The 10,339-nt window shown below is 45.9% G+C and overlaps 1 protein-coding gene and 1 pseudogene across 2 annotated transcripts; both read left to right on the forward strand.

Annotated features, from left to right (window-relative positions):
- Window positions 1–2,851: 2,851 nt before the first annotated feature.
- LOC147959318 (uncharacterized) lies at window positions 2,852–3,770 on the forward strand (annotated as a pseudogene).
- A 656-nt stretch (window positions 3,771–4,426) lies between these two features.
- On the forward strand, window positions 4,427–5,502 carry LOC147959319 (uncharacterized). Of its 2 annotated transcripts, none has more exons than XM_087534095.1 (2): window positions 4,427–4,783; window positions 4,909–5,502. In XM_087534095.1, the coding sequence occupies exons 1-2, from the start codon at window positions 4,427–4,429 to the stop codon at window positions 5,500–5,502; spliced, it is 951 nt and encodes a 316-aa protein (XP_087390221.1). The 2 variants fall into 2 exon arrangements, with proteins under 2 accessions (XP_087390221.1, XP_087390222.1); XM_087534096.1 differs by having other exon boundaries at window positions 4,939–5,502.
- Window positions 5,503–10,339: the final 4,837 nt, after the last annotated feature.

Raw genomic sequence — 10,339 nt, forward strand, 5'->3', positions numbered from 1 at the left:
ACCATCGCTACGGACTTAGATCCGGAGCGTGTCACCAAGTCCAAAGACGGGAGTCTAGAGCCCGCCGGACTCTCCACGGCTATAGAGCTCAACACTGGAGAACCAGAGAGGACAGCGCCACCGGCAGTCATCACAAAGCCGGACTCTTCTACGGATACTAGCTCCGAACCCTCGAGGTCTGCGTCATGCAAGCCTGGCCAGGGAACTTCGGTCCCCGTCCAAACCTCGCTCTTAAACGAGGCTCTGTACTTAATGTGATCCCTCGCCATCACAGAGGAACCGCTTCCGGACTGCGCCCAGCCCGGACTAGGGGCTGAAACAGGGAATTTTAATTCCCACCCGCCACCCACTTTATAGCCACTGTCGAGGACCTAACCGACATGCGCGACTACGCCTCCGAAGACATCGACGGTATGGATGACGATGCTAGAAAGGAGCAGGCCCAAAACATGTCGTTCACTGGACGCTGGACGGCCACTTCCTCAAACGACGTGTACATGGTGGGCACACCTAAAGAAGGCGACGACGATGATGAGAAGGATCCAGTCGAGGACGAACCTCCTGAGATACCACCAAAGCGTCGACATTAGCGGCGCCGCTCTAAATCTCGTCGCAGAAAAGACAGCAATACCGGCACCGGAGACGATGATACTCTGGAGAACACCGAAGACCAATAAGACCCCATCGAACCAACATCTAAACAGGATGGCAAGTCGACCCTGACGAGCAAGCAGGGAACGAAGACTCGGAGGATAGCAACTATGTACCACTCTCCGAGGACGACGTCAGCCTCGGCAACGAAGATTTTATCATGCCAGAAGAACCACTCGAACAAGAGCACTTTAAATGCTGGATAATAGCCACGACAAGAAGCCTAAAGAAAAAGTAGCAGCAGCTTCAAGCTGACCAAGATCTGCACAATGACAGATGGATTAATGTCCTAGCAACCAAATAATACAGCCTCGAACGCCCAATAAAGAGTTACCCGAAGCGTAAACTGCTACCCCAATTCGACGATGAGGTGCTGGAGCACATACCACCCACGTGTAACACGGCTGACGGACCTAACCGACCACCACGTGGCCGGGACAGAATGGCAACTCAAGCCAAACACCAGCCTGCACCACCTCACCGTAAAAATAGATAAACAACAGCTCGAGGATACACTTATGACCCACGTCGGGACCTAGACAATAGAGGCGGCCAGACCAGGTCAATCTATGGATCAAGGGGGCGTGCCCGGCGTGAGAGGATGGTTATCAATCCTGGCACGACAAGCACAACCACGCCTGGGCCGAAAACCGCATACGGACTTCATCCGGACTGCGTCGTGACATGGCCCAATATAGAGGCACCGCACATCCCCTATGCTTCACCGATAAGGTAATGGAGCACCAGTTCCCAGAAGGGTTTAAACCCGTGAACATTGAATCATAGGACGGCACAACAGATGCCGCGGTATGGGTTGAAGATCTTCTCCACATTCACATGGCTCGCGGTGATGATCTACATGCCATCACATACCTCCCCCTAAAACTTAAGGGGCCAGCTCGGCACTGGTTAAACAGCCTCCCAGAAAACTCTATTGGAAGCTGGGAAGACCTTGAGGACGGCTTTAGAGACAACTTCCAAGGCACCTACATCCGGCCTCCAGATGCCGATGACCTAAGTCATATTGTCCAGCAGCCCGGAGGGTCCACCCGAAAATTCTGGACTCGGTTCCTCATTAAAAAGAACCAGATTGTCGATTGTCCAGACGCCGAAGCCCTAGCGGCCTTTAAACATAGCATGCACGACGAATGGCTCACCCAACACATCGACCAAGAGAAGTCGAAGTCCATGGCAGCCCTCACAGCACTCATGACCCGCTTTTGCGCGGGTGAAGACAGCTGGCTAGCCCGTAGCAGTAATAGTACAAGCGAGCCTGCCACTTCCGAAGCTAAGAATAACAACGGCAGGCCCCGACGCAACAAACACAAGCGCCGCAACAATAATGACAATACCGAAGACATAACGGTCAACACCAGATTCAACGTCTCCAAGTCCGGTCAGCAGAAGAAGCCATTCAAAAGAAACAGAGAGGGTGTGTTTGGTAGCCTGCGCGGAGGGTGTATGAGACTAAAAGTTCTCTACCCAACCCACTTTCACGTGTTTGGTAGGGTGTATGGGCTCTTCTAGGCATAGCCCGTCTGATGCAAAAAAGGCCCCGAGCTATGCTCGCTGGAGCACCCACATACATGCGAGCTGGGCTCAGCGTGGCTCTGTTGGACCCTAGCAAAATTCTCCTCCCGACCCACTACGCTCGCCCCACCCCTCTCGCTGACCTAGCCGCCACCCCTCGCCCCCATCTGGCATCTCTCTCCCGCGAGGCCGTGAACCATGGCGACTGGCGCCTGATCTTCATCCCCGCCGGCCCCCTGTTCTTCCACCTCGCCGCCGTAACCGCCGCCCCGGTCTACCTTGCCACCGCACCGGTCTACCTCGCCACCGCCCTGGTCTTCAAATTGCAGCCGCCGCACGTGGATCTCGCCGCCGCCAGGCCTAGCCAATCGTCGCCGCCAGAGAGGTAGCTTCCTCACCCCTTCCTTCCTGCCTCGTTCCCCTCCGCCCTCCTCACCCCTTCCTTCCTACCTTGGGCTCACAGGTTGTAGCCGCTGCTACTGACCAGAAACTGCTCCTCTGTTCCCTTATGATTATCATGTATAAGTGGTCAAAATGATTATAGTAGATGTATAACTTATGATTGTTGTACCTATTATGCTCATATTTTAGTTTGTTCATTGCTTGTCATGCTGGATGAATTGGCAAAAAATCTGTTGTGCTAAGTAGCAATTTGTTTGTATTGTGATAGATGGATGAATTGGCAAGAAAACGAAGGCAATTAATTGTGAGAGGAGCCGGTCTAGTGGCTGGATTGTATGCATACAAGATGATCATGTTTAGAAGAGCTAGGCAACAAACCGCGAGGATAACCGTGGGCAGCATGGTCGATCGTGCCATATCTAGAGAGTCCAATTTGAGATATATTTATCACTCTAGTGACATAAATTGTTCAAATCAATTAAGAATGAGAAAAGCTCCTTTTTCCGTTTGTGTGCTATATTTAGAGAGAGAAATCTGTTGTTGGATAGCATCCATACTTCTATCGAGGAACAAGTAGCCATGTTTCTTCTAGTAGTTGGCCATAACCAAAGGTATAGGACACTTCAACCGATCTTTAGAAGATCTACCGAAGTCATTAGTAGGTATTTTAAGGCAGTGCTTTATGCTATTGGGGAGTTGAGAGATGAGATGATTCGGCCTCCCTCCAAACATTGTCACCATAAAATACAAGAAAGCACTCGCTTCAATCCATATTTCAAGGTAATTATTTTTGCAAACAAATACAAACAATCAATGTGACTTATGAATAACAATCATTTTCCTTTTTTAATTAGGATTGTGTTGGAGCAATTGATGGGACTCATGTACTTGCTAGAGTCCCAAAAAGTATCTCAGCTGCCTTTAGGGGTAGAAAGGTGGGGACTACCCAAAATGTCATGGCTGCGGTAGACTTTGATCTAAAGTTTACCTTTGTACTTGCGGGTTGGGAGGGATCAGCTCATGATGCCCTTATACTTGCAAATGCATTGGAGAGGGAAGATGGGTTGAAAGTTCCTACAGGTAATAAATTAGGGCCTACTACCTAAATATATTAATATTTCTACCCATAGCTAATAGTTGCTATTTCATAGGAAAATTCTTCCTTGTTGATGCAGGGTATGCTGTGAGGCTAGGTTTTCTTCCACCATACCGTGCCACGAGGTACCACTTGAAAGAGTATGGACGAGGGAACCATCCTCAAAATGCTAAAGAGTTGTTCAACTTAAGACACTCTTCTTTGAGGACAACGGTTGAAAGGGCTTTTGCCGCATACAAAAACCGTTGGAAGTTTGTCTACAATAAGCCGTTCCATGGTTACAAGACCCAAGTAAAAGTAGTGCTAGCTTGTGCAATTCTTCACAATTGGGTACTTCAATATGGTGAGGATGAGTATTTCCCACCTGAGGAGACATGGGATCCGGAACCCAATGATGAAGATCACAATGATATTGTCCATGACAATATTTCTTGGGCTCATAAGAGAGATGAATTTGCAAATCATATGTGGGCGAATAGAGGGCTAGCAAACATTTGATGTATCATGTGTCTTGGTGTTGTAAAACTATTGATGTACTATTTATGTGCTGAAACATGATTTTGATGGGCTGAAGTATGCTTATTTATGTGCTGAAATGTGTTTTTGTGTGCTGGAATTCATTTTTATGAGCTGAAATATGATTGTAAGCTGCTGAAATATGCTTTTTATGTGCTGAAACGTGTTTTTGTGTGCTGGACTTCATGTTTTTGAGCTGAAATATTAACTTCTGGACTGTCTATGTTGTAGATGGATGATGAGGTGCAGGAGGTTTCAAGTGTTGGTGCTCTTCCCAAGAAGGCCCCCAAGGTCATGAATTGGACTCCTCCTATGTCGGCGTTGATGTTGAAAGGCCTTTCAGAGGTGGCGGCAAGAGGTGCCAAGACTGACAAAGGATTCAAAGAGGTTGAAAAATTGAAAGTTGCAAAGCGTATATCTTCTTTCGTTGGTTATGACGTGTCTATTACGCAAGTGCACAATCATATTCGCAAGTGGAGGAATAGGTGGACAAGGCTTGTCTATTTGAAGGCTTTAAGTGGGGCACTTTGGGATGATGACAAGAAGATGGTAGTGCTAGAAGAACAACACTATTTGGGCCACACTCAGGTATGCATGTCCATGTACCAGCCTTTTTTGAATGCTGAAATGAGTTATCTTAGTGCTCAAAGAGTGTTAAAATGATATAGTTTTGCCAAAAACAATGATGTTTCATAGCTGAAATGATGTCTCAGTTAATTATTTTTGTTCAATTGGTGTTGCAGGATCATCCAGCAGATGCTGAATTGCTCAATTCTCCACTCGAGAACTACGACTATATGGAACTTTGCTTTGCTAATAAGCATGCCACTGGGAAATATGCAATGGGCCCCGGTGTGCCCCTAGGAACGCCTATTGTTGTGGAAGACAAGGATAAACCGAATGTCATGGAGGGGGAAGGAACAACAGATGAGGTATTGCAACATCTTCCTGGATCTAACTTTGTACTTCCTACTGCTAGTGCCACTCAGGACCCTTCTCCTACTTCAAATAAGAAGAGAAAGAGGGCATCTGGCTTGATAGAGGAGGACTCAATCCAGTGTAGCAACATGACTGATGCTATGCGTGAGATTGCAAGTGCTATCAACAACACTTGCCATGCTGAAACACACCCTGACTTGTACAAGGCTGTCATGGACCTTCTTGTGTTTGATCAAGATGAGCGCTTGGCTGTTTTAGATTATCTCACAGAACATAAGGCAAAAGGCCTTAACTTTGTGAAGATGGATGATGAAGTTCGAAAAGCATCGTTCAAGCGAATCTTGAAAGCCAATCCCGGTCTTCTTTGAGTTGTTGTTAGTTGGTGCTTGATGAGACTATCCCTTCTGTAATGCCTATTATAAGGTGGACTTCAAATGAGACTATGTAATATGAATCTAGTGATGCACTGGTACGAATTATGGTTATTATTCTGATGTAATATGAATCTAGTGATGCACTGCTTCAAATCAAGGTTATCATGTGTTATGTTAATTGTTGATTATTTTATTTATATTATCATTATTCAAATTATGTTGGCATGGTAACATTTTATTGCTCTAATTGTTCCATGGTTGTTGAAATGTTGTTTCAATATTTGTCTTGGCGGCAAAAAAATCATTCATGCAACATACCTCAGATACAGGCTACCAAACACAGTCTCTGTGCAACATGTCTCGTCTGATGCAGCCTACCAAACACAGTCTTAGCTCAGCATGCATCAGTACATACATTGCTACCAAACAACTGCAGTTGCATGTACTGAGCATGTCTAGACTAAGCATGTCTCAAATGGGAACAACTATGCTAGGGTGGGAACAGCTACCAAACACACCCAGAGGGATCATCCAGCTTGGACCGAATACTCGATCGACCCTGCCAGATTCAAGGCACCCCCCTATAAGCCTGGCAATCACACCTACCGAAGTTGTTGGGTCTTTAAACAGGTCGGTAAGTTAAATACCGAACATAAGGAGAAAGGTTCGCCCAGTGAGGACGACGACGAGGAGCCTCGTCAACCGAACACAGGGGGACAGAAGAAATTCCCCCCGAAGTCAAAACGGTAAATTTGATATACGTCACCCATATCCCCAAGAGGGAGCGCAAACGCGTGCTAAGGTTCATCTATGCAATAGAGCCAGTCGCCCCAAAATTCAACCCATGGTTGGCATGTCCGATCACCTTCGATCGCAGGGACCACCCGACCAGTATCCGTCACGGGGTTCGGCCGCACTGGTCCTCGACCCGATCATTGACGGATTCCACCTTACGCGAGTCCTCATGGACGGCGGTAGCAGCCTTAACATGCTCTATCAGGACACAGTCCGCAAGATGGGTATTGATCCGTCAAGAATCAAGCCTACCAAAACTACCTTTAAAGGAGTAATACCCGGTGTAGAGGCCCGCTGCATGGGCTCAATCACATTGGAGGTTGTCTTCGGTTCGCCAGACAACTTCTGAAGCGAAGACTTGATCTTCGACATCGTCCCCTTCCGCAGTGGCTACCATGCATTGCTCCGACGAACCCTGTTTGCTCGCTCCAATGCGGTCCCACACTATGCCTATCTCAAACTCAAGATGCCTGGACCACGCGGTGTTATAACGGTCAACGGAAACATGGAACGCTCCCTCCGTACTGAGGAGCACACCGCGGCCCTGGCAGCAGAAGTACATGGTGGCCTTATCGAGCCGACTATTACATCGGCGACCAAGTCCCCGGACACTATCAAATGAGTCCGGACTACCCCACAGTACGATAGCCCAGCTCGTTAGGAGCTCGATTAGCAATTCGGCCTCCATCTCAGCCCCTACCAAATTGTGGCATATGTACCACACGTGCATAATTATGCACTAAAGATACCATGGGAAAGGATGGAGGCATAAGATAAAGTCCACAATACAGCCAGACCCTATCTGGACACTCATATTTCCTTTTTTTCTTTTTATTTCTTCAGGTTCCTCACAACCCAAGTCACCTTTTCGACGGTACCAAGGCCTCTTTTCGAGGCCTATCATGAAAACACTGATCAATGATCCTCTCGAAGGACAATACACCAAAGGGAAAAAGCAGCATAGACGCGTGGCAGAGTACCTATAGGGTCTTTAAAGATCACCTCGTCCATTTTCAGGACACATGCACAGCTTTCCCCTGTGCTCGGCATGTAAAATAGCCTTGTTGCTTACTACACTATTTGTACCAATACGTTTTGACGTATCAATCAGACTATAATGGAAATAGTTTCTAGCCCAACCTATGCGGTGTTGGCCTATCCCTTAATCTATGTCTCCCTGTTTTCGTCCGATTATCATGTACACCTCGGTACGACCTAAATCGCCAGGGGCCCTATTAAGCCATGTACATTTTTTCAAAAAACTAAACCAAGTTCGAACACTTTCACAGTGCAATTCGGCGTCCCGAATATAGCATTATATGCATCGGCTCCGAATCATGTTTTTGGTCAATAGTTGGGTTGCCCGGCTCCTGTGGTTACCACCTTACGTTCCGCTTGTTCCGCTAAGGTAGTAAAGGGAGAACTACTGTGATTGTGTTTCCGGTTTATCCAGACAAACACCTCAGTAGAGAAAGTCGAAAACTGACTGTCATGATGCGGCGAGAGCTGGTCAATGATACGTCTCCAACGTATCTACTTTTCCAAACACTTTTGCTCTTGTTTTGGACTCTAACTTGCATGATTTGAATGGAACTAACCTGGACTGACGCTGTTTTTAGCAGAATTGCCATGGTGTTATTTCTGTGCAGAAATAAAAGTTCTCGGAATGACCTAAAAATCAACGGAGATTATTTTTGGAATATATAAAAAATACTGGCGAAAGAATCAAGGCCAGGGGGCCCACACCCTGTCCACGAGGGTGGGGGGGCGCCTACCCCCTGGGCACGCCCCTGCCTTGTGGGCCCCCTGGTGCTCCACCGACCTCAACTCCAACTCTATATATTCACGTCCGGGGAGAAAAAATCAGAGAGAAGGATTCACCGCGTTTTATGATACGGAGCCACCACCAAGCCCTAACCTCTCTCGGGAGGGCTGATCTAGAGTCCGTTCGGGGCTCCAGAGAGGGGAATCCATCGCCATCCTCATCATCAACCTTCCTCCATCACCAATTTCATGATGCTCACCGCTGTGCGTGAGTAATTCCATCATAGGCTTGCTAGACGGTGATGGGTTGGATGAGATTTATCATGTAATCGAGTTAGATTTGTTAGGGTTTGATCCCTAGTATCCATTATGTTTTGAGATTGATGTTGCTATGACTTTGCTATGCTTAATGCTTGTCACTAGGGCCCGAGTGCCATGATTTCAGATCTGAACCTATTATGTTTTCATGAATATATGTGAGTTCTTGATCCTATCTTGCAAGTCTATAGTCACCTATTATGTGTTATGATCCGTTAACCCCGAAGTGACAATAATCGGGATACTTACCGGTGATGACCATAGTTTGAGGAGTTCATGTATTCCCTAAGTATTAATGTTTTGCTCCGGTACCATATTAAAAGGAGGCCTTAATATCCCTTAGTTTCCAATAGGACCCCGCTACCACGGGAGGGTAGGACAAAAGATGTCATGCTACTTCTTTTCCATAAGCACGTATGACTATATTCGAAATACATGCCTAGATTACATTGATGAACTAGAGCTAGTTCTGTGTCACCCTATGTTATAACTGTTGCACGAGGAATCGCATCCGACATAATTATCCATCACTGATCCATTGCCTATGAGTTTGTTAACAAGGCTTGATCAATCTTGTTAATGGATTCCTTTTGATGAGCATGACATGGATGAAGGTAGAAAGCACAATTTTTTACCCTCTTTTTACTTTCTGTTATTTAGTTTAAATAAAACAAAAATAGTATTTTCTGTCTGTTTTCTGAATTATCCTTGAAATAAAAAAATGCCTCGAAAATAAAAGTTCTTCAAATGTCCCGAAAATGAAATAAGATTTTTTTTCCAGAATATTTAAGAATTATTGGCACTGAGAACACACCAGGGGGACACACCATGTGCCCACGAGGGTGGAGGGCACGCCCTACCCCCTGGGTGCGCCCCTGCCCCGTGGACCCCATGTGGGTCCCCTCCACTTATTCTTGCACCCACACATTTCGTCTTCCTCCAGAAAAAAACATCCACCCGCTCAAACCCGTGTTATAGCTCATCTTGCTGCCATTTTTGATCTCCTTGCTCAAAGCTCCGTTCACAAAACTGCTTTGGGGGATTGTTCTTCGGTATATGACTCCTCCAATGGTCCAATTAGTTTTTGTTCTAGTGCTTCATTTATTGCAAATTTTTGCTGCTTAGGTGACCCTATTCTTGAGCTTGCATGTTAAATTTATGTGGTCAAAAGTAGTTTTAATGCATGATATGGCCTCTAGGCACTTGTGGGAGTAGTTGCTATCAATCTTGTTGAGTTTGGTTCACTTTTATTTTTGAGTTACTAAAAATTTCATAAATTTTTTTCAGAGGAAGAAATATGTTTAGGAAAATGTACCAAGGTGGTTCCTCAAGGAAGCAAGGACCCAGGCCCGCAATACATGAGCCGGACTATGAACTACCAAGAGAAGCTCAAATGCGGCCTTGTGAATGGCCGTCAGAAGATTTTATGGTCCAAGCAGGAATTAAGGAGGAATTTGACGCGTATGTGCGTAATGCTGAACTTGAGGGCGTCGTGTCAAATAAGTGCCCCCAATATTATCACCTAACTGATTCCTTTGTGAGAAGGTTTAAATTTACATCATCACACAATTCTCACACTGTCCTATTTGATCTCTATGATAAATCTTATACCATGGATTTAGAAGATTTTAATACTGCTTGTAAACTCCCGTAGTGGGTAGTGTTAGTGAACCTCGCAAATCTGAATTTAAAGAATTTCTTGCTAGTATCAATGTGGGGGAATCTAGAGAAATAACACAAGCTACCATAGGGAGCATTCATTTTCCTACCATACATTATTTTGCTCTCTTTATAGGTAGATGCATCAATGGTAAGGATGAGGCATGTCACATGTGTGTTCCTGATCTTAGTGCTCTCAAGAGTGCTGTATTAGCAAATAAACAATACAACTTGGGGGCTATTGTTGCACGTAGGTTGCATCATAACAGTATTATTGGAGATTTGTTCGATGGAA

This window comes from Triticum urartu, chromosome 7A, assembly GCF_056163025.1.
Source record: "Triticum urartu cultivar PI428250 chromosome 7A, HENAU_Tu73, whole genome shotgun sequence".
In the NCBI taxonomy this organism is placed as follows: domain Eukaryota; kingdom Viridiplantae; phylum Streptophyta; class Magnoliopsida; order Poales; family Poaceae; genus Triticum; species Triticum urartu.